Genomic DNA, 23,877 nt, shown 5'->3' on the forward strand with positions numbered 1-23,877 from the left:
TACTTCTTTCATTATTATTTAGTAAAAAATGATTGCAATATCCCATCTTTGTTGATAAATGTTTTGAATTATTGGATCAATATTAACAAATATTTTGAGCACACTTCAGATGCATATGAATAACAAACATGTACCCATTACAGCAAGGCAGTCTCAAGGGGGAATTCACTGGGATTGGCAAAACCAGTGCAGATGAGTGAAAGTCATTTTAAAACTATCTCCCAAGGCAATCAAGCACTTTAATGCTTAGGAGAAAAAAACCAAAACCAAACAGAAGACACCAGTACTGTATTTGGGATATAATTTATTTTTTCAAAATTCAATCAGATGAGTGTAAGGTCCATTTGTATCCAGTTTTAACACCTGCCTGTTTCCATATGTGCCATGCTTGACAAGAACACCAGCTTCCATGCATTTGGCACTGGCAGCCAGTTCTTTTTCACACAGAGTCACAAACTGAGAATAAAGTTCCAACCCTTTTTCTTTTTCAATGTTTGCATGGTACTGCATCCTTCTTCCCTTTGGTTTACCACCTAGGGTAGCTTGCGGTATGATGAGTACGTCGCCTGGTAAATCAAGAACAGAGACAAACTCGCCGTTTTCGTTTTCACTTAATTTAACATTCAACAGTGTATCGACTGCAAATAAAAGCAAAATAAGAGTTAGTATAACTGAAGTGAATTAAACAGGACATCATGAACAAGATCCAACAAATGTTTTGATGTGTGACAAACCACTGAGTAAAAGAAACTGTTTATTAATGAACTGGAATGTGGACAATCAATAAATACTTAACCAACTAATGTGTCTGAGTATTGTGAGGAATGTGAAGGATATTAACAGCATATGTCTGAAGTTCTATTTTGGGGGGAAGCGATTTGCTATGTGAAATCCTAAAGTTGATTCTAGTTGGACACCCCCAAAAGAACCCAGGATGCAATTGGTGAGCCTTCCTTAATTGCTTGATATTCAAAAAAGGCAGCATTTGCACAACACTCCACATTACAGGACACAGCATCCTCAGTGCACTTTGGAGAGTGTTCTGCCCTGACTCTCTTTTCATGCTGGTTGCAGGTGTTTGCAGCAGGACCCAGCACTGAACCGAGTTGAAGGCATAGCTTCACAGTTTGGTCTCAAGTAGGGCAAGTGTCCTTCAGCTCTCCACTTTTAGACATGCAGCAACCAGTTTGTCACTTGACACAGGAGGTGGGCAGGAAGGTCACATGCAATTTAGTTTATAAGCCAGAACATATAAAATTGCAAATAAAATCAATGCATTTACTAACTTTAGTTTTTCTCATGTTTCTATAACAAGTCAAATCATTACCCCAACTCTGTAAAAGGTGGGAGGATACTAGTCATACCTCCAAACTCTAAACACAAATGTTTAGAATCAGGGGAGTGTTGTTAGAAGCAAAAACAGCTGAGTTGTCATTTAAGAACCAGACCCACACACTTAAACAGATTCAAAATATATTTAGGAAACAATATTCTCTAAAACAGGCACTCAAGGAGGATGGTCCTAGAGGAATCTCCTGACAGGAAACAGAACTTTCTTTTTCTGGCCTGTTTTAGCTGCCCCATAGCTGAAAATGTAATTGTTCTCAAGCAACACTCTCATCAAAATCTTATTAGCACAAAATAAATTTTTATATCATATTTAAATATTTAGCATTACAGAAGGACTGTGCCCCTCAAGACCAAGAGAGAACCCCCAGGAGTTGCTCTTAGCATTTTTAATAGCACCTGTACCTGTGCACTACTGGTCCCAGCCAGTAGTCTGAAACAGACTGAAATAGTGAAATATTGTTACACAACCTTTAGCCAAATCACTAGTACCAGCCAGCCACAGGGAAGAAAAGGGGCACTTTTTATCTGGAATATATGGCATCACAGAATTTCCCAGGGGAACCAGTGCTACTGATGGAGGAAAGGAGGGAGAAGAAATGACATATAAGTAAAAAAAAAAAAAAAAAAAAAAGAAAAAAAAATTAAAAAAAAAAAATCAAGCCAAAACAGCATTGGGTAAAGACAAAAATTGCTATTATTTGACCTTATCCATAGCATATTCTCTGCTTCAACGTAAATGTTAAAGTGCATGTGGAGAAGAAGGTAAGAATTGCAGACGCTGCTGTTATTGCTTCTGAACCAGAAAACTGCACAGGCTAACAGTGTATGTAAGCACTGCTGAAGTGAGATGGGAAAGACACTGTTTCATTATCCATACAACTCCCTCTACCGGCTGTTAAATATCCTGCACATACAGTCAGATCAGTGTTAAAATACTATCAAATCAAGCCATGAACTATTTGAAATTCAGCTCTGTCCTGGACTGAGCCTATTGCCACAAACAGAAGGTGCAACATTTTCTTTGTTTTCTATAAAGTGATCGGGGAAATTTCTTTTCTAGGTTGGTAATGAACAGATAGACAAAGAGGCATGGACAACTGTCAAAAGAAACAGACAACCTGTTCTTTCAGCCAGGTAATTGATTTAGAATAATGCCATCTTATGGCTTATCCAAATGGTTGCTACCTTGTCTGCCTCAACTGCTTTTCTTCTTTTTTCAAACAATACAATAATGTATATGGATTATATCATACCAATTTTTGGGACAAGATCCTCATCAGCACCTTTGAAGAAGCATATGTAGATAACAAGCCCTCTCTGGATCTACAAAAGATTACAGAAAACTATGTCAATATTTCTCATTATCTATGATGCATGCTTATCATTAAATCTGGTATAAAAAATGACAAAACCACATAACAGACAAAGGTTGAAAGAGTAGTTTTAGTTGTTTAGAATAACTTCAGACATTAAGTTTACACACCACACTGTGGAAGATAAGATATATACCGATTATCTGCACAATGCTTCTACATACAATTAAGACAATTTATTAGCTCCATGTGAAGCCAAATTTAGCTGGAATGTAAAGTATACAGTATTAACATAGATGAGGTGACAAGATGAATTAAATACTTAAATGCAGTAAAGAAACAATTTAATTAAGAAATAATTTAAAACTTTTCCTATCAAATGTACAGTTAAAATAATTTTCAGTGTGAATTATGATATTATTTCCAATTATAAAACATGAAAAACACCACAGGACTTGTCAAAGAACTGCATTTTATTTTGATGTTGAAAGTAATCTAGTACAATATTATTCTGAAAAAAATAGTCTGGTAATTAAATATCTAAATATGACTATCAACAAATGTGAACTTGTTCAGAATACGATAAAGTTGTTCAAAATACTACTTATCAGCTTAGGTAAAATCTAACTGGCAAAATGGAACCTTTCAGCTGATTGGTATAAAGGATATGCCACATCTTCAGCATTCAGAGAGACTACTTGTAAGATTTATATATTTGAGGAAAGAATTGTGCCTCTACTGAGGAGAAAGCATAAGAAAACTCTTGTGTAGTTCTTCTGCTCACTTGGTTAGTCCATAAGGAATGCACATGCAACAACCCATGCTTTATTAAGCCAAACTGATAGGCTCTGCAGCCAGCAGCAACTGTCTCACGCAAAACTATACCTGCATGGCTTAACTTCTCTGGGAAAAAACCCCAAGTATCCACAGACAGTGGATATAAAGAAACCTCCCCACTTCTTTGTCAAGAATAAGTATATTTTTAATATTGTTGGAGGAAACATAAACGTCAACTTGTGAAATACCACTGAAGAGATGTTAAATAGGTTGGGACAGGTATTACTATCAATGCTGTCACAGCAAAAGGATAGAAAATGTGAATAGTTTCTAAAAAAACACTTTTTAAAAAAACAATTTCCTCTATTTGTTTTTTCCCCTGTTCTTTACACAATAAAGATTTTTGGTGAAGAAATCTTAGCTATACACATGAGATTTTTTCCCTTTGTTACTGCAGAGATTAAATGAAATGCTCAAGGCAATGACTGAGAAAAGCTATGCCTTCTCAACTATTTTTCTAATAACTTCCTTCTGAAAAAAGAGAATGCTCTTTGTGGCCAAAATGTCACATGCTGAGAACTTTCAAAAGCTTTAAATGGTTCCTTTCAAAACTCAATATGACCACTGCAGAATATTATACAGATTCCCAAATGATAGCCATATTTCATAAACACTGTAAGAAATTTGATGGCCGGAACCTCAAATGACATTTCAAATCATCTGTTCAAATAAGGGAGAGAATTAGATATCCTTACACGTTTAGCTAAATATTAGTTTCAGAAACAGACCATGTCAGAATATTAGTAAGTAACAATAATGCACAAATAGCTACTAATAAAAATATTTTTGATTAAATAGGCAGAATTTATTTATAACTCCAGCATTAGAAATAAGTGACTGTGATACAGCATACACCACAGAAAATCATTTTAATTCTGAGAGTTGTGAGTCTTTTTTTTGTTCAGTCTCACAGCAGTAATGACAGTCTGCAGGCAGCTCGTTTAAAGACACTAAAAAGTGACCCCTGCAAGTCTGAAGGCCAGACAGACATAGACTAAGTAAAATAAATCATGATTTTTCCAGCCTCTGCCCTTATTTGATGTTTGTTTTTCAACAAACTATTTATCATAAGGATGAGACATACATATTGAAGAAAAATAGAGGGACAGGAGATTAAATGAGAAAACAATTCAGAGATAAGTTAAAGCTGATAGAGGATGATTCTATTTATACTGCATGTTTATGGTCTTCTAGAACATTTACAACCAGGATATAGTTGAAAGCTATGCAATTATTTGTAAACTGAAACTTATGGTTTCAATTATGACTGAAAAATGTGGTTCAACATGTGCAGCCATGTTTCAACCCCTTGTAAAGTCTTACTTTGTTCTTAGTTGAATAGAAGATGTAAAATTGAATGCAATTACAAGACCAAACCTAATAACATATGTCAGTCTGACCTTATATGAGTGTTCCAGGTGTCCTAAAACCCATGCTCGGTGTCAATGTAACATGTAAACTTTTTGAACCAAAGCAAAACCATTGCCATTGCTGCAGGTCCTCTGTAACCTATCAAAGCCTAGTTGACTGCTACTCATACCTATATTTAATGCACAAAAATTCCAGCAAAATAACACAAGATCATAAATTCAACATGCTGGTGTGCAAACAGCCACTGCAAGGAACTTAACACAGTGACAGAACAGGAAAGCTGTGCTCTATGTAGATCTACTGTGAGCAGTTAAATGCCTACAATGAACAAACCAGCAAAGCAAGATACTGTGCAACACCGCCATTTATTATTCAGCTGGCTTAAGTAATCCTCAGATCAGGCAACCTGCACCATGAAGGGCTGAAGTACCCAGCCCCAATGCCATACAGAGAGCCTAGCAATGCTGCCTCCAAACGATGCTTTTTAGCTCTTTTGCAGGAAAAAACAAACAACTGACTCCTTCCTTACCCTCCTTACTAAATACATTAATCTGTATTTCTCAGGATTTCATTAGCAAAACTGAAATATATTCTGCAAAATGTTATCTCTACCTTTTACTATTTTTTCCTCCAGGAAAGTGCAATGGCTAATAAAAACAGTGGTACTTTGTAATTCTTAGAAAGTCACTTTGTGAAACCAATTTACATAAATTATTCTGTGACATTTCCATTTCAAGTTCAGCTTTACTACCCCCTGGGAAGATTTCTTCATATTTCTTATATTCAGTGCAGCAAAGAGAGATTACATCATCTGCCACAGGTCACAGAACAAGTCTGTGCCTGGTATTTTGGACCTCTTTTTTGCCATAGTAACCAGAAAACAAGTCAAGGGAAGTAAGATAAGGAAAAGACAATTTTCCTTGCATAAAGTGTAGGCACTTATACTTTTTAGTTGAATATTCATTTTATGTTTATTTTTCTCCCACAGTTATGAAATACACCAAACCTTACCTTATTTCACCCCTACCTTTACAAGAATAATTTGGTTTTTTCTTCCTATTTGCTGTATACCTAAACCTTTTATGGAGGGTATGTAACTAAAATTCTCCATAAATAAGACATCCTATGCACAATAACCATCAACAGGCCAAAAAACTTCATCATGAAAACACAATGAAGGCAGAGATTCATGTATTAACTACACTCCTAACCTTTCTGCAGATAAAGAACATCTGCTCTGAAGTTCCTAAAGTACCTACAGGGGTCTCTTACAGTTCAGAAGCTGTTCAAAACTACCCACATAATATGCCATTTATAGTATGCTAGAAGTGTCTCAAGGTGAGGTCCTACTTTTAGTTGGTCATAAAACATCAGGAATGCACTGGTTTATGTAAATAATAGTTGATGAGGATTCTTTTTGTGGTTTTGGGTTGACATGCAAAAATAGGGAGTAAAATTCCCCAACAGAAAATGTCAGCAGCAAAATTTCCTTCCAATGTCCTCTAAATTAGTCATACTAGAGAAAATATGAACTTATAATTGCCTTTTTTTCTGTATGGTGACTAGTTATTGTTAAAACAGACTCCTGTTAAAAAGCCTCAGGTACCTGGGAAAGATTCCCAACTACCCATGACAAATATTAGTAAGTTTCATGTCTCAAAAATATCTGCTGGAGACCACCAAAATCTTTTTCAGATTGCTTTAGTGCTATTACTTTACTAGTGATTTTGCAAATTAGAGAGATAAAATATATAACCTCCTTGAAGCAAAATTATTCATATCTCTCAACCACAACATGTACCTTTTAAGATAAAAGAAAGACAGCAAGATTGCATTTCTGCTTCTCTTCACTAGATCTACAATTACTTTGTGATTAGCAAGCTTATAGTAGGTTATTTCTACTATACTGAATTTATGCTGGGCTCAGTGAATTTTATTGTAATTAACCTTATACTGATAGGTTAATAATGCAATATACACAGACTCACTACGTCTGGGAAAACAGTATCTGTGAGACGACACCTATCTCCTCCCAGTAAAACATTCTGGCTTCCCAGACCATACTGCAGAAACTAGTTCTGCTGGATCCACCTGCCCCTTCTGAACAAGGAGAGGAATGTTTTAAGGCTAACGTGAAAGGCAAATAGTGAACTCTCTTCAGATGTGTTGAATGAATTCATAAACCCTTTAACCATGCTAGAACTGTTACTTTTTAAAATTTATGCAAATGACTGTATGAAGCCCCTTCTGTCATAATAGTCTTAAAAAAGGTCAAAAGACGAAACAAAAAAAAAAANAGGGGCACTTTTTATCTGGAATATATGGCATCACAGAATTTCCCAGGGGAACCAGTGCTACTGATGGAGGAAAGGAGGGAGAAGAAATGACATATTAAAAAAAAAAAAAAAAAAAAAACAGGAAAAAAAAATTAAAAAAAAAAAATCAAGCCAAAACAGCATTGGGTAAAGACAAAAATTGCTATTATTTGACCTTATCCATAGCATATTCTCTGCTTCAACGTAAATGTTAAAGTGCATGTGGAGAAGAAGGTAAGAATTGCAGACGCTGCTGTTATTGCTTCTGAACCAGAAAACTGCACAGGCTAACAGTGTATGTAAGCACTGCTGAAGTGAGATGGGAAAGACACTGTTTCATTATCCATACAACTCCCTCTACCGGCTGTTAAATATCCTGCACATACAGTCAGATCAGTGTTAAAATACTATCAAATCAAGCCATGAACTATTTGAAATTCAGCTCTGTCCTGGACTGAGCCTATTGCCACAAACAGAAGGTGCAACATTTTCTTTGTTTTCTATAAAGTGATCGGGGAAATTTCTTTTCTAGGTTGGTAATGAACAGATAGACAAAGAGGCATGGACAACTGTCAAAAGAAACAGACAACCTGTTCTTTCAGCCAGGTAATTGATTTAGAATAATGCCATCTTATGGCTTATCCAAATGGTTGCTACCTTGTCTGCCTCAACTGCTTTTCTTCTTTTTTCAAACAATACAATAATGTATATGGATTATATCATACCAATTTTTGGGACAAGATCCTCATCAGCACCTTTGAAGAAGCATATGTAGATAACAAGCCCTCTCTGGATCTACAAAAGATTACAGAAAACTATGTCAATATTTCTCATTATCTATGATGCATGCTTATCATTAAATCTGGTATAAAAAATGACAAAACCACATAACAGACAAAGGTTGAAAGAGTAGTTTTAGTTGTTTAGAATAACTTCAGACATTAAGTTTACACACCACACTGTGGAAGATAAGATATATACCGATTATCTGCACAATGCTTCTACATACAATTAAGACAATTTATTAGCTCCATGTGAAGCCAAATTTAGCTGGAATGTAAAGTATACAGTATTAACATAGATGAGGTGACAAGATGAATTAAATACTTAAATGCAGTAAAGAAACAATTTAATTAAGAAATAATTTAAAACTTTTCCTATCAAATGTACAGTTAAAATAATTTTCAGTGTGAATTATGATATTATTTCCAATTATAAAACATGAAAAACACCACAGGACTTGTCAAAGAACTGCATTTTATTTTGATGTTGAAAGTAATCTAGTACAATATTATTCTGAAAAAAATAGTCTGGTAATTAAATATCTAAATATGACTATCAACAAATGTGAACTTGTTCAGAATACGATAAAGTTGTTCAAAATACTACTTATCAGCTTAGGTAAAATCTAACTGGCAAAATGGAACCTTTCAGCTGATTGGTATAAAGGATATGCCACATCTTCAGCATTCAGAGAGACTACTTGTAAGATTTATATATTTGAGGAAAGAATTGTGCCTCTACTGAGGAGAAAGCATAAGAAAACTCTTGTGTAGTTCTTCTGCTCACTTGGTTAGTCCATAAGGAATGCACATGCAACAACCCATGCTTTATTAAGCCAAACTGATAGGCTCTGCAGCCAGCAGCAACTGTCTCACGCAAAACTATACCTGCATGGCTTAACTTCTCTGGGAAAAAACCCCAAGTATCCACAGACAGTGGATATAAAGAAACCTCCCCACTTCTTTGTCAAGAATAAGTATATTTTTAATATTGTTGGAGGAAACATAAACGTCAACTTGTGAAATACCACTGAAGAGATGTTAAATAGGTTGGGACAGGTATTACTATCAATGCTGTCACAGCAAAAGGATAGAAAATGTGAATAGTTTCTAAAAAAACACTTTTTAAAAAAACAATTTCCTCTATTTGTTTTTTCCCCTGTTCTTTACACAATAAAGATTTTTGGTGAAGAAATCTTAGCTATACACATGAGATTTTTTCCCTTTGTTACTGCAGAGATTAAATGAAATGCTCAAGGCAATGACTGAGAAAAGCTATGCCTTCTCAACTATTTTTCTAATAACTTCCTTCTGAAAAAAGAGAATGCTCTTTGTGGCCAAAATGTCACATGCTGAGAACTTTCAAAAGCTTTAAATGGTTCCTTTCAAAACTCAATATGACCACTGCAGAATATTATACAGATTCCCAAATGATAGCCATATTTCATAAACACTGTAAGAAATTTGATGGCCGGAACCTCAAATGACATTTCAAATCATCTGTTCAAATAAGGGAGAGAATTAGATATCCTTACACGTTTAGCTAAATATTAGTTTCAGAAACAGACCATGTCAGAATATTAGTAAGTAACAATAATGCACAAATAGCTACTAATAAAAATATTTTTGATTAAATAGGCAGAATTTATTTATAACTCCAGCATTAGAAATAAGTGACTGTGATACAGCATACACCACAGAAAATCATTTTAATTCTGAGAGTTGTGAGTCTTTTTTTTGTTCAGTCTCACAGCAGTAATGACAGTCTGCAGGCAGCTCGTTTAAAGACACTAAAAAGTGACCCCTGCAAGTCTGAAGGCCAGACAGACATAGACTAAGTAAAATAAATCATGATTTTTCCAGCCTCTGCCCTTATTTGATGTTTGTTTTTCAACAAACTATTTATCATAAGGATGAGACATACATATTGAAGAAAAATAGAGGGACAGGAGATTAAATGAGAAAACAATTCAGAGATAAGTTAAAGCTGATAGAGGATGATTCTATTTATACTGCATGTTTATGGTCTTCTAGAACATTTACAACCAGGATATAGTTGAAAGCTATGCAATTATTTGTAAACTGAAACTTATGGTTTCAATTATGACTGAAAAATGTGGTTCAACATGTGCAGCCATGTTTCAACCCCTTGTAAAGTCTTACTTTGTTCTTAGTTGAATAGAAGATGTAAAATTGAATGCAATTACAAGACCAAACCTAATAACATATGTCAGTCTGACCTTATATGAGTGTTCCAGGTGTCCTAAAACCCATGCTCGGTGTCAATGTAACATGTAAACTTTTTGAACCAAAGCAAAACCATTGCCATTGCTGCAGGTCCTCTGTAACCTATCAAAGCCTAGTTGACTGCTACTCATACCTATATTTAATGCACAAAAATTCCAGCAAAATAACACAAGATCATAAATTCAACATGCTGGTGTGCAAACAGCCACTGCAAGGAACTTAACACAGTGACAGAACAGGAAAGCTGTGCTCTATGTAGATCTACTGTGAGCAGTTAAATGCCTACAATGAACAAACCAGCAAAGCAAGATACTGTGCAACACCGCCATTTATTATTCAGCTGGCTTAAGTAATCCTCAGATCAGGCAACCTGCACCATGAAGGGCTGAAGTACCCAGCCCCAATGCCATACAGAGAGCCTAGCAATGCTGCCTCCAAACGATGCTTTTTAGCTCTTTTGCAGGAAAAAACAAACAACTGACTCCTTCCTTACCCTCCTTACTAAATACATTAATCTGTATTTCTCAGGATTTCATTAGCAAAACTGAAATATATTCTGCAAAATGTTATCTCTACCTTTTACTATTTTTTCCTCCAGGAAAGTGCAATGGCTAATAAAAACAGTGGTACTTTGTAATTCTTAGAAAGTCACTTTGTGAAACCAATTTACATAAATTATTCTGTGACATTTCCATTTCAAGTTCAGCTTTACTACCCCCTGGGAAGATTTCTTCATATTTCTTATATTCAGTGCAGCAAAGAGAGATTACATCATCTGCCACAGGTCACAGAACAAGTCTGTGCCTGGTATTTTGGACCTCTTTTTTGCCATAGTAACCAGAAAACAAGTCAAGGGAAGTAAGATAAGGAAAAGACAATTTTCCTTGCATAAAGTGTAGGCACTTATACTTTTTAGTTGAATATTCATTTTATGTTTATTTTTCTCCCACAGTTATGAAATACACCAAACCTTACCTTATTTCACCCCTACCTTTACAAGAATAATTTGGTTTTTTCTTCCTATTTGCTGTATACCTAAACCTTTTATGGAGGGTATGTAACTAAAATTCTCCATAAATAAGACATCCTATGCACAATAACCATCAACAGGCCAAAAAACTTCATCATGAAAACACAATGAAGGCAGAGATTCATGTATTAACTACACTCCTAACCTTTCTGCAGATAAAGAACATCTGCTCTGAAGTTCCTAAAGTACCTACAGGGGTCTCTTACAGTTCAGAAGCTGTTCAAAACTACCCACATAATATGCCATTTATAGTATGCTAGAAGTGTCTCAAGGTGAGGTCCTACTTTTAGTTGGTCATAAAACATCAGGAATGCACTGGTTTATGTAAATAATAGTTGATGAGGATTCTTTTTGTGGTTTTGGGTTGACATGCAAAAATAGGGAGTAAAATTCCCCAACAGAAAATGTCAGCAGCAAAATTTCCTTCCAATGTCCTCTAAATTAGTCATACTAGAGAAAATATGAACTTATAATTGCCTTTTTTTCTGTATGGTGACTAGTTATTGTTAAAACAGACTCCTGTTAAAAAGCCTCAGGTACCTGGGAAAGATTCCCAACTACCCATGACAAATATTAGTAAGTTTCATGTCTCAAAAATATCTGCTGGAGACCACCAAAATCTTTTTCAGATTGCTTTAGTGCTATTACTTTACTAGTGATTTTGCAAATTAGAGAGATAAAATATATAACCTCCTTGAAGCAAAATTATTCATATCTCTCAACCACAACATGTACCTTTTAAGATAAAAGAAAGACAGCAAGATTGCATTTCTGCTTCTCTTCACTAGATCTACAATTACTTTGTGATTAGCAAGCTTATAGTAGGTTATTTCTACTATACTGAATTTATGCTGGGCTCAGTGAATTTTATTGTAATTAACCTTATACTGATAGGTTAATAATGCAATATACACAGACTCACTACGTCTGGGAAAACAGTATCTGTGAGACGACACCTATCTCCTCCCAGTAAAACATTCTGGCTTCCCAGACCATACTGCAGAAACTAGTTCTGCTGGATCCACCTGCCCCTTCTGAACAAGGAGAGGAATGTTTTAAGGCTAACGTGAAAGGCAAATAGTGAACTCTCTTCAGATGTGTTGAATGAATTCATAAACCCTTTAACCATGCTAGAACTGTTACTTTTTAAAATTTATGCAAATGACTGTATGAAGCCCCTTCTGTCATAATAGTCTTAAAAAAGGTCAAAAGACGAAACAAAAAAAAAAACAACCCATGGGCTAAATAGCTGACAGTGGCAGCAATAAGTTATTCTAGTGTAGGTGATTCACAAATAATGACTACTACATCACGGCAGTGCATTCCAAAGGGCAGCCTTCATGCTTTGGTAAAGAGCCCTGGGCTGCATGCACAGCACATGGACCAAAGAGCCTACAGAGCTACCTACCTTCCCCAGAAGACTGTGGGAGGAAACAGGGAAAACCACAATGTTGTCTTTAACTAATGTAGTGGTCTACATGCTAAATTTCATTTTTACTTAGGGTCCTGGAAAAAAACCAACAATCCAAACAACATCAGAACTATTGCTGCCATAGTCCCATTGCCCTACCTGGCCTTTCTTCTCAAGTTAACACTACCACACAACAAACAAGGCCGACAGCTGAGCCCACCAGCCAAGGTTGTAGTGTTTCTGTGAAAGCGTGTTTAAGAAAAGAAGGAACAACACAGAAGGGAAGTGTTTGCTCATGGAGCAGTTATACTCCTGAAGAGACTTCTGCCTGTGGAGGACTCTTGCAGACAACAGGGAGAAAGAGCAGCAGAGAGAAACGGCTGTGCGCCGACCTCGGCCTCCTACTGCTTGTCCCTTTGGCGAAGGGGCTGACCGCAACCCTTGCGGATAACCGGGGGGCGAGGAGAGTGCTCTGGAGCGGAAGAGACGAGGTTGGAAACGCGCCCGAAGCGCAGCCTAGCCCGGAAAAGGAGCAGAGGCTGTTCCCCTCAGACGGCCGAACGCCCACCCTCTCCCCGCCGGCGCACGCGCGCAGGGGACGAAGCGCTTTCCCGCTGGCCGCCCCGCTCCGCGGGGAGAGGGGCGATGCCGAGGGCAGGGGCGGCTCACGTTACCTCCACCCACTGGGCCTCGCAGCCGCGCTCGGGCGGCCGCACCTGCAGGCGGGCCGAGAGGCTCTGCTGCAGCAGGGCCCGGGCCCGCGCCGGCCGCGCCGCCGCCATGGCGGGCTCGCAGCGCTGAGGGCGGGTCGGGCCACGCCTTTCCGGCAGCGGCAGCGGCTGGAGCCCGCGGATGGTTAAATAGGGGGTTCTGCCCTCTTTATGGAGGGGGCTGAATACAAACTTTGGAACAGAATTAAACGAAGTGTTTCCGCAGTTCTACTTACCGATGCCCCAGTAGCTAGCAGGAAGCGGGCTTTGGTTTCTTAGTTTGGTGAGAAATTAAAGATCTCCTTGTCTAATGGTGGGGAAATGTTACTTGTTTGTGGTAAGAGCAGCATGCTGTATAGTTTATGCACGGAAAAGAAAATTAGAATATTGTTATTTCATTACTTGTTTGTGTTTCGGGTGGCTGAGATCAGTCTGTCAAGTTGGAGTATTTCTCTTCAATGATACTGCATTGGAACAGAGGGAAAGAAAAGTTAAAAGGGATCTGGATAGCTAGTGATCCAAATCATCAGGGAAAAACAAGTGCATAGATTTGAAATGAGCTTCCACTGCTAATAGGGATGGTTTTAATACTGCAAGTTGTTCTTTTATTATCTTCCAGGTTTTTGGCCATATAACCTGATACTCCTTGAACAGCTCCAAAACTGAAAGAGTTGTGTCTTTCTCCCATATGTGAATTATGACAAAGACAAGTTTTGAACAATTCTGCCTTCATTCAAGTCAGGATAGAATGATATGGAATTCAGTATCTCTCTCCAAATTAATTTTATGATTGAAGATTTTATTTTTACAACTGTGTTTAAAAAATAGTATTTTTAAAAAAATAAAAGAGTTTATATATAGCAGTGTAAGAAGCTGAATTTTAGTACATGGAGTCAATCATAGTGCAAGATTACCAAAGATCCCTATTGAACAGCAAGGGCCAATATGCACTTTCAAACAATCAATGTTACACACAGGGATATGTTTGGCTTCTGTCTGTCATTTTAAAAGAAGATTCTTGATGTGTGCTCTATGAGGTTGCTCTTCCCAAAGCAAACCTTCCTGGAAGAACAGAAAATTGCACTAGGTTATTAGTGTATGTAGTAGCTCATTTTTGCTAGCTGTAGGGTATTGTAAAATACGTTTTTATTTAAACTCAGCTAATTTTATTTAAAATACCTCCTGTTTATTTACTTGAAAGCAGTATCCCCAGACTCATTAAAAAGACTAATGAGGTAGAAATCCATTTAAAATGAGAGGGCTTTCCATATATATTTGTGATTTAAATTGATTGTTAAGGAAAATGGGTTTTGCTACGGTCTGAGCAAATTATAATCAGCAGATTATAGAGAGATACTAATATATAAGGATATTGATTGTTATTTGGTGCTGTGCCATTATTTACATGAAGATTTGATGGAGAACATTTATTCACGTGCAAGTTTCAATACAAATGCCTGTGAAACATTGCATAGGAAAAATTAGTACAACATCACTGTTTATTTGTGGATTCTTGGTGGAATTATGTTGTATTTTCCTTGGGAAGCCAAATAATTCTGTTGCACCTTGAATTTCTTGAATCTTAATGGCCTATTGTTAGATTAAGGGCCTCTCTTTTTATGCCAAAGAATGATAGTAAATTTACTGTATAAATTTAGGTGTGGATTTGGGTTTGTCTGTAGGTTTTATATAAAATCTCATCTCCTGACATCTAAAGAATACATGCGTAAAATATACTGGTATTTTTATCAAGTACTATAGAAAGACATTTTTCTTCATGTTTTGGATTTGACAGTTGTCCCAGAATATTTCCTGTATCCTCTCTGCTTCTTGTCACTGGATCTGAAAGTAAGTATTTTGAGAATGGTACCCAGAATACATTTCTGATTATTTTCAGATCATTTCTCCTTCAGAGGGGCAGATGGCATCTCACAAATAGTAGTGGAGGTGTGTTTTCCCGTACCCTTTGTGGGAATGGTTAGGTGTCTGAGTTCAGGAGGTGTTTGGACAACACTCTAAGGCACATAGTGTGATTCTTGAGGTATCCTGTGCAGGGCCAGGAGTTGGAAAATCTAATTGGTCCCTTCCAACTCAGCATATCCTGTGATTCTGTGATTCTATGATTCTATGCATATTTGGAACAAATCCTTTTGTCAAGAGGTGGGTGGATGGTGGAACGAAGTTCTGCCTGTGCGGGGACTTGGCTTTCTTCTTCTCTTTCAGTACTAAAATAATCTCAAGTGTTTGAATTCTTCCCTGGGGATGTTTTTTTGGGGTTTTTGTTGTTATTATTAAGTTTGATGTTGCATACTGTTTGGCAGGGGCAGGAGTTGACTGGACCTTTGAAGGGACAAGATGTTTCCTTTGTTTATGGTGTCTGAAATGTGATCAGTGGTCTTTCATGCAGCTATCACATCAACAGAGTTGGCCCTATCTGTTTTGAAGAGAAACTATACAAAGCTGCAGCGGCACTAGGATAGCAAAGATACAAAGTAGGTTGCTGGCAAGGCTTATGCCTTGGAAGAACTACCTCCTTTGGGACAGATGTAGCTGAAAGGCTCCAGTGTCATGGGAAGAATTAGATTTCAACATTTCATTTTCTCCATTTCCAAATTTGGAACTCTTCCCTTGCAAAACAAACCAAGAAATTTCAATCACTTAGAATAATTCAGTAAAAATCATGGGTGGGGGCCACTACTGATGTGAAGGGTGAGACAGAATCAATGGATGTCCTTGTGCCAGCTGTTAAAGATTGCTGTTAAAAGATTCATCCTCAGAGAATGGCCTGGAAAGTGGAATTTGCAACAATAAATTGCAAATTTCTATCACAAGGTAAAGATATTTCCACAAAACAATTTGTAAACTAAGATTAATGTTGAAATAAAGTACAATTTTAATTTGGTCATGTTGAAACAACAGGTCAATGATCAAAGAAATCAAAAAAAGATATTGTTTATCTTTAGTTCAAGATGTTTAAACTGCCACAGGACAGCTCAGAATGTTAGTGTGATTTATTTCTGAAGTGATCTTTATGATCATACATCTTGAACTGAGTCAAGTCCTTTGCTTTCTGTTGATGGATGACCTATTTTTCTTCCTCTTTTCTCCCAGTTTACTAATTTTGTTTCTCTTTTTGAGCTACTTGCCTTATCAAAAATAGCACAAATAGGTTCTCTGGCTCCTATATTTGGTGATTACTTTTTGTAGCCTATTTCACAGTCTAGTTCAAGACCCAGTTAAGCCTACTGCAGCCTCAGAAGTGTTAGCTGAAATGCTGATTAGCTAGAAGAGACAAGGTACTGCTCAACAGCGGTGTGGGTGCAGAGATGATTAGCGGGTGGTGTTAGAATAATTTTACTGTCTAAGACACGTCATGATGACTGTATTTAGTACTGACTTATTCAAAGTACTGTCCAGAGGTTAGGACTATGTCTGCCTCCCAACCATCATCCTCCTTCCTCCAGAGGTATTTAAATAAGAAAAGCAAAGAGGGCATAAAGAATTTCCCTAGTACAAGTCAGACAGCAGAAATGAACAGTCCTGTCAGTCAAAGACCACAATTATTGCTCAATGACTGTGCAGACTACCAGAAACAGCTCTTCCAGAGAAGACACAGAATGAAGACTATCATACTCTTTGCCTTCCAAACTGCCCCCCAGGTCTGTTTAGCATTTGAAAGAACCATTGCAGACTTCTGGGGGAAGCTGAGAGGAGGATGGTACTGTGGTTTTTATCTTTGTGCTTTGCACCATACCTCTGAGGAAGGTCATGGCTTCTTCAGCTCCAGTTCTGTAGCATCAGAATCGGTCCACCTCTAGCTCTTCCAGCAGTGCCAATTTAGTGTCCCCACAAATGTCAGAATTGTTTGCAGTGAAGGCTGGTATTCCTGTTGTGGAAGTACAGTTCTGTGATTTGAGCAGTTGATTTTATCCACTAGTTGTGTTTAAAGACAGCAACAGAAATTTAATACATGATTAAAAATAGATTAGTGTTTTGTTTAGTCCTTCATACAATTACAAAACAGATGCTGAAATGTGTTATAGCAATCAAAAGTTAATTAAACTTCTGAAAAAAATAGCAGATTCAATATGAAAGCTGTGTCAGATACAATTACTGGTTTTTATTGTGAGAAGCAGAAATTTGCATCTATTAGGGGGAGAAAAGTGGCCAGATAAAAGACACACAATCTACTTGCTTACTGGGATTGCCTAAAGGAAGTAAGAACAATATTAGTCAGTTTCTTTCTCATTGGGCCTGTGACATTTAGCTACTCTATTTTTTCCTGCTTGGGTGTCTCCTGAAGCAAATCTTTGTATGATTGATAGGCATTAATGTTAAAAGGACTTCTGTATCGTGCTCCAGTAGAATCAGCTGAGCAGTGGGGGTGGCCTACCTGCAGTACATACCCCAGGTCTCACTGTAACACGGCAGACTGGTTAGAAGCAATACGTTTATTCTTTATTTACACAGAATTGACCTAATTCCATGTGTCCATGTGCTCTTTCTTGTGCAGAGCCAGTCTTGAGAACCTCATTCTTAACTCTGGAATTCAGAGGGAGGCTGAACAGAGTCATGAAACTGACTCCATGAGGAGTCCCTGAAAGGTCAGCAATTTTCTGCTTTACCCAGGTTGATCCCTGCAGGTTTATCCAAAGGTACATTATTCCCCAGTCTCCTGAGTTTGGGATCTGGGTTTTACACAGCAGGAGCTCATGTCAACAGCTTGGGTGCAGGACAGTAGTGACTCAGTGGTGAGGGAAGCAGCACCCAGCACTGAGCTAGAAAAGGGTAACCTTTTGGTCAGAGGGCCTGGAGCAAACAGGGTGGGAGTAATAGAGCTCATGACAGTAAACAGCTGTATGGGCTGTTTGCCATCCCTGAGCAAGCTCGGTAGGGCCACCCAGGCCACCCTTGACCAGTCAAAGTCAGCTTCTGCTTCTTGTTCTCTGTATGGAGCTGCTGACCACACATGAGTTCAGATCCCGGCACTGCTCTGGCAGGTGGGGGTCCGGTTTGCTTCAAGCCCCTGAGCTAACCCATGCCTGGCTGATGTAGATGGGTGTTGCAAACTGGGTTCCTCCTGATGGAGGAGGTATTTAGAACAGGCACATTAGAGCACAGCTCCTAAATTATTTTCCTACCATCAGGGTTGGTCTGCTGCATCCAAGGTGGATACTCCTCTACCCCTGCCTTGTAAAGGAATTAAAGTCTGTTCTGTCCAAGTATTGCTGCATCACTGCTCTCTTCATGTTATAAACACTTTTGCAATAGCTAAAGTTTAAATTAATTGTTACTTAATTGGTTGTGTTACTTAATCCCACTTATTTTTCATCTTCAGTGACAAATTTTGATGAAAATATAAGGATGTTGCTGCTATAGACAAAGATGTATCAGTATCTTCTAGCATCAGAAACTTGAGCATCCATGTTTTCTATAGTTGCCATGTGTAACATCAGAGTATTGACATAAAGCCTCATGTTATTAAATATGGACATGAAATGAGATGTGGGTTTTTCTGTTCCTCTCACAAACAGTATGAAAGTCATTTATTATTCTCTCTGTACCTGGAGGACTCCTTGCCTCCAGTTACTGCTGAGTATGCAGGCATAATAAGGCTACATGTCATTTTTTTGCATTTATATGGATGACTTTCGAAGTAAAACTCACCACAGCTTCAGGCCAAAAGCTTTCTCCTTGAGTCACAGCTCCTATCATTTTCCCCCCTCAGGCATACTGATCCTTAGCTAGTCAGGGAAGCATGCACACAAATGATAGGTCATTAGGAAATTCTCTGAACGGCAAACCTCTGAAGTCAGCCCATGTGTTATTTGCCATGCATCATGATAAAACTTGTGAGTTTTGAGGAGGCACCAATTATATGCTTGGTCTGCCATTTATGAGTTGTTGGAGCTGTTGTTTCCAGGACACAGCAACCTCTTTTCCAGCATAGTTCAGCAAGATTGCCAGAGCACAGTGAGCCAAGCAGGGATTGACAGATTTTGGCATTTTATTTCCTTTGGTGAAAGAATATTGCATTACAACACAAACTGGTACCTCAGTTTGCCATAGTACAGCATCATATACTGATACAGTCATGTTGACCTATGGGCTTTTCTTAAAATTATAATTTGGAACTTGTTTCCCTTAGAACACTGTAACAACATTAGTAAACAAATGTCAGACTTTCATCATTCAGCCTTTGGTTTTTTGATGGTTTGTTTCAGTAACACAATAGTAATATAATACGTTATATATATATATATATATATATACACACATATATATATATATAATCCTTTAATTTTTCTTAACCCACATACATAAAACGTGATCTTGGGAGGAAAAAGCAAATGTCTAATTCAGTGAGCTAAATAAGAAAAGATTGTAAATTCTAATGAATATTCATGGAGTCAAGATAATAAACATGTCAAGAAATGATGTGGCTTCCTGCTATGACTTCCAGTGTAGATTAACATGTTTCAAAGAGCAGCGTCAAAAATTGGTTTTTAATTTTTAATTTTCACACTTTCTCAAAGCACCAATTTTTTTAATGCATGTTTCTGAATTGATTTAGGATGATACTACTAGTGTATTATTAGATAGCTCAGAAGCATTGCAATGATAGGATTTTTAACATATTCTTTGATTGGTTTATGTTTTTTTTAAGCTGTCGAAGAGTCACAGTTTCTTTTACAAAAGATGCTAAATTGCTGCTCAAGAATGGAAGTGAAACACTTTATCTTCCATATTTGATGTTATAAAAGAATAGAAATATAGTATTTGGTATAACTTTTTCTTACAGAGCTTTTTATTTCGCAGATAATTCTTGGAACTGCTGGAGACTTACATTTTTATGATTAAGGGACTAAAACAATTACTCTGTAAGTTGGGATATTTTAATATCAATTACAGTTTAATCTTCCCTTAATTGGATACTCTGTTGCCCATAGGACAAAAAATAATCATGTCTTCAAAGTAACAGTCCCAGTGAGAGCCACATCCAGATTAAAAACTCCTTCATTTTTCATGCCCACAAATAAATCTCAGCACAAATATGACAAATTTTAGCTCCTGGTACAGAAAACACGGATCTAAATAATGCACTCTGGAGCTTAGAGAATAATTCAGCTCAGTTTCAGGTGAACCTCTAGGCTAAATCCACAGCAGGAAATACTCTTTGCCATTGCAACTCATCTTTACTCCTTGACATAATTTTAGCCAGGGTTTGCTCACTAACAAAAATATTCTGTTCCTGGTTCAGCAGTTAAGAACCAGTTAAGAACCTCTGGCCTGGTGTAAAACATTCACAGCTGAGGATGAACCAGAGGATTGTGTTCCAAGAATCAGTACTCTGGCTTCACAGTGATGCCCTGCAGTTCTAAATGACAGTGCTTCATACAGTGTACACTGACAACAAGAAATATTCTTGGATCTCAGTTATTTTCAGCTGAGATTGGTCCTTGCACACAAACCTCTGGAGAAGATTGCTATAATTGTGTAAGGTTGTTGTAATTGTCTAAGTGGTCCATATATACCCAAAGTTTATTGGTGCCTTCTGGAATACCTTGCGCTGCTACTACAGGGATTTATGAGATAAGTATTGAATGGCTATGGAGCAAAACTGAACTAGTTTAGAACATTAACCAGATTTTAAAAATAATTACCATACACAAAAACCAGTAAAAAATGATGTATCAATCAGCATTGTTGATAAAATAAGATTGATTGGCTACATAAAACTTATTTAGGCTCAGGGTTCTGATGTTAACAAAAATGCTTCCTGTAAAACAAGCTTGTTACTGAGAAAAATGAATGAAGAGCAGGATTAAAATAATTTCAGAAACTGAAACTGTGAGTGTCATTATGACTCAGATCCGTAGTGTCAAATGGTTTACTAAAGCTTTTAGGAAACTCATCGTCTTTTTTATTCTGTATTTGTACAGTGTCTAAAGCAACAGGAGTCCTTCTGCCCCTAAGACTCTTACAATTGCAATTTATGTCCATTACTGAAAAAAACAAAATATATAGGAAAGAAGAAAAGAAAGAAAATGCCAGTCTTCCTTCAATGTTTGTAAAATATATGGCAAAGATTAGGAATAGTTTCAAAACCTTTGTTTCTATCTTCAGGTATGGAAATACTGTTAATTTGTGTTACTTCCATTCATGCAAGGAATATCTATATATGTAAGGTACCTATGAAAAATGATGTGGCTTTGTTACAGAAGGGCATATTCAACAAAATAAATCCCTTACTTTTCTGCACCACTTCCTAAAGGTTGGAAAAATTGCTATAATATAAGCTGCATCTTCACTGTGATGTGATTGTTACTATAGGAAGCAATATTAACCTTGAAGAACTTGATGACTGACTTCAGAAGAGTCTAGTGACAATTTAAATACGGTTTTCATCTCTTCTTGACTGTGAAGGATTGCACTGTTTAAAGTTCCACAGGAAAGCAATATATAAACTAAATTGGTCTCAATTCTTTGAGACCTTCTTCCTGATTTAGTGAAACTGAATGAAAGCAAACAACTTCTTTTTCAGATTAAGGTTTGGCAAAGCTTTCACACTGGATGAAGCTACTTATGTGGTGTTATATTTATTGACAATACTAATACATATTATAAAGAAAAAATATTAAATTGTTACTGTTTCTTTTGTGTTTTCTTTGTGCTTGTTAAAAGTGTTGCATTTTCAAGTACTGCCATTCATAATAAACAGAAATTTCTTCTTAAACTACTTAACAGTCTATATGAAAACTGATGTAAACCTGCCTTGTTTTGAATGGATATTTGAAATCAGAATCTTTTAAAATCCCTTGATCCAAATTTACTTTGCAACAAGTGGGCATAACTGCCTCCGTGCAGTGATGTAAGTGATGTTGACCTTGGTGTCTAAGCCTAGCAGGAAGAAGACTGTAGAGAAAAAATTCCAGTGAATGACATAGAGGTAATATTGCGATACAGTAGGACTCTCCTCATATACACCTGCAGTTTTCTCCTCTAATGCCTGAAATTCCCTATTTACACATTTTTGAGATGTGCCTTATTGATAAATCTGGCCTGTAACCCCTAGGTATGCCACTGTGCCCCTGTGCACAAGCTCTGCCAAACTGACGCTGCTCTGTGTAGGACCAGATCAGTGTTTCAGCATTAAGTAAAGCAACGTAGAAGTTGCTTTAACTTCCATGAAGAGCACAGCAAAGATAAAACAAAGAACTCGCACCGGTAGGCATTTTGGCTTGGATTATTTTGCAACCTGATAGCTTGTCTACCGCACAGGAGAATGCTGTTTTGGCAAGAGCATGCTCTAGCATGGTGTCAGAGCTGCCAAAGGGAGGAGCGGCAGCTATCCTGAGACACAGTGCAAGGGCTGAGCCAGGAGGTAATGCTAAGAGCCTGATGCTCATAATCGAGCCAGGAGGTAATGCTAAGAGCCTGATGCTCATAATCACCAAGTAATTATCACCACGTGACAAAACAAGATTAAAAAGTATCATTTTAACCTTATTTATCTTAAAGGTACAAGGGCTGGCCAACCAGCCGTCAGGGACAAAAACCCCAGAATCTGAGACTCCCATGCCACGCACACTCACCCTAGTATGCAGTGGTATACTATACCTCTGTGGCCAAAGGTTGCAGGTCTGGTCATAAAGATAAAATGACTCCTTGGTTCTGAAGAATTTTTCCTTTGTCATGAGTTGCAGTTACTATATTATTAATGTGGTATATGCAGACACCCAGAAATGAGAATGGGTACTCTTTTTCTTTTTTTAAAGCCACTTACATCCTACTGCACACAAACCAAACTAATTATCTACCATGTAATTTTTCAAATGTTATTTCACTTTCAAGTTTTGGAGTTATTATGGCAGAAAATCTTTCCTAATGACCTAGAATGAACCTGCTTGAGCAGGGAGGTCAGACTAGATGATCCACAGTGGTGGCCTTCCAACTTGACTAATTCTGTGATTCTGTGCTTTAGTATTATTAAAAAAAAACCCAACCAACCAAAAAACCCAAATCAAAATATACAAAAAACCGATCCAAACAGGTGCCATCCGTCTCGGCTACAGCTCTTTTTGTTCTTTTACATAATAATCCACAGGAAGAAATGGGATATATTTATTGTATTTGTAGAGGATACAAACCCAGACGGGACAGAACTCTTGGCCAACCATTAAGCGGGCCAAGATGAGAATTCAGAAGGCACCGACGAGCCGAAGGAGCACTGCAGAGAACGCCAGAACGAGCCTCTGCGGGGACAATTACAACATAACGAGGAATTAGCCCGAGGCAACTTGCAATGCGTGCGGTCACCCGGTGGTGATGCCTTGGCCCCGGCTTCCTTACAGACAGCGGCGGGGATCTCCCTTCCGTGCTGCTGCTTCCCAGTGGCACCGTCAGGCGGGAGGGCGCGGGTCGCTTCCCGCAGCCCCGGAACCACGGCACGTCTCAGGTCCAGCAAGATGCAGGCTGCCCTGAGGCTCCGGGCCCACCTGCACCAGCTC

The 23,877-nt window shown here is 37.7% G+C and overlaps 1 protein-coding gene and 2 long non-coding RNA genes across 5 annotated transcripts; 1 reads left to right on the plus strand and 2 right to left on the minus strand.

Annotated features, from left to right (window-relative positions):
- Positions 1-284: 284 nt before the first annotated feature.
- Positions 285-13,467, minus strand: DTD2 (D-aminoacyl-tRNA deacylase 2). 2 transcript variants are annotated; one of them, XM_015631762.3, is made up of 3 exons: positions 13,331-13,467; positions 7,912-7,981; positions 285-638 (listed from the first exon to the last, which is right to left on the minus strand). In XM_015631762.3, the coding sequence occupies exons 1-3, from the start codon at positions 13,436-13,438 to the stop codon at positions 313-315; spliced, it is 504 nt and encodes a 167-aa protein (XP_015487248.1). In that variant the 5' UTR covers positions 13,439-13,467; the 3' UTR covers positions 285-312. The 2 variants fall into 2 exon arrangements, 1 of the variants encoding a protein (XP_015487248.1); XR_004497869.1 differs by lacking the exon at positions 285-638 and adding an exon at positions 645-1,867 and having other exon boundaries at positions 7,177-7,981; positions 13,331-13,435.
- Positions 13,452-21,871, plus strand: LOC107206180. 2 transcript variants are annotated; one of them, XR_001522300.2, is made up of 4 exons: positions 13,452-13,649; positions 15,162-15,214; positions 17,880-17,970; positions 20,186-21,871. It is a non-coding gene; the product is annotated as an uncharacterized LOC107206180 (long non-coding RNA). The 2 variants fall into 2 exon arrangements; XR_004497870.1 differs by having other exon boundaries at positions 13,560-13,649; positions 18,705-21,871.
- A 1,606-nt stretch (positions 21,872-23,477) lies between these two features.
- Positions 23,478-23,871, minus strand: LOC107206181. Its single transcript, XR_001522306.1, has 2 exons — positions 23,720-23,871; positions 23,478-23,622 (listed from the first exon to the last, which is right to left on the minus strand). It is a non-coding gene; the product is annotated as an uncharacterized LOC107206181 (long non-coding RNA).
- Positions 23,872-23,877: the final 6 nt, after the last annotated feature.

Source organism: Parus major, chromosome 5 (genome assembly GCF_001522545.3).
Source record: "Parus major isolate Abel chromosome 5, Parus_major1.1, whole genome shotgun sequence".
Taxonomy (NCBI): domain Eukaryota; kingdom Metazoa; phylum Chordata; class Aves; order Passeriformes; family Paridae; genus Parus; species Parus major.

Coding starts and splice junctions, on each gene's coding strand:
- DTD2 (XM_015631762.3), bottom strand. CDS start 13,438: ATGGCGGCGGCGCGGCCGGCGCGGGCCCGGGCCCTGCTGCAGCAGAGC. Junction 7,982..13,330: donor GCGAGGCCCAGTGGGTGGAG/GTAACGTGAGCC, acceptor AATCTTTTGTAG/ATCCAGAGAGGGCTTGTTAT. Junction 639..7,911: donor GGATCTTGTCCCAAAAATTG/GTATGATATAAT, acceptor TTTTATTTGCAG/TCGATACACTGTTGAATGTT.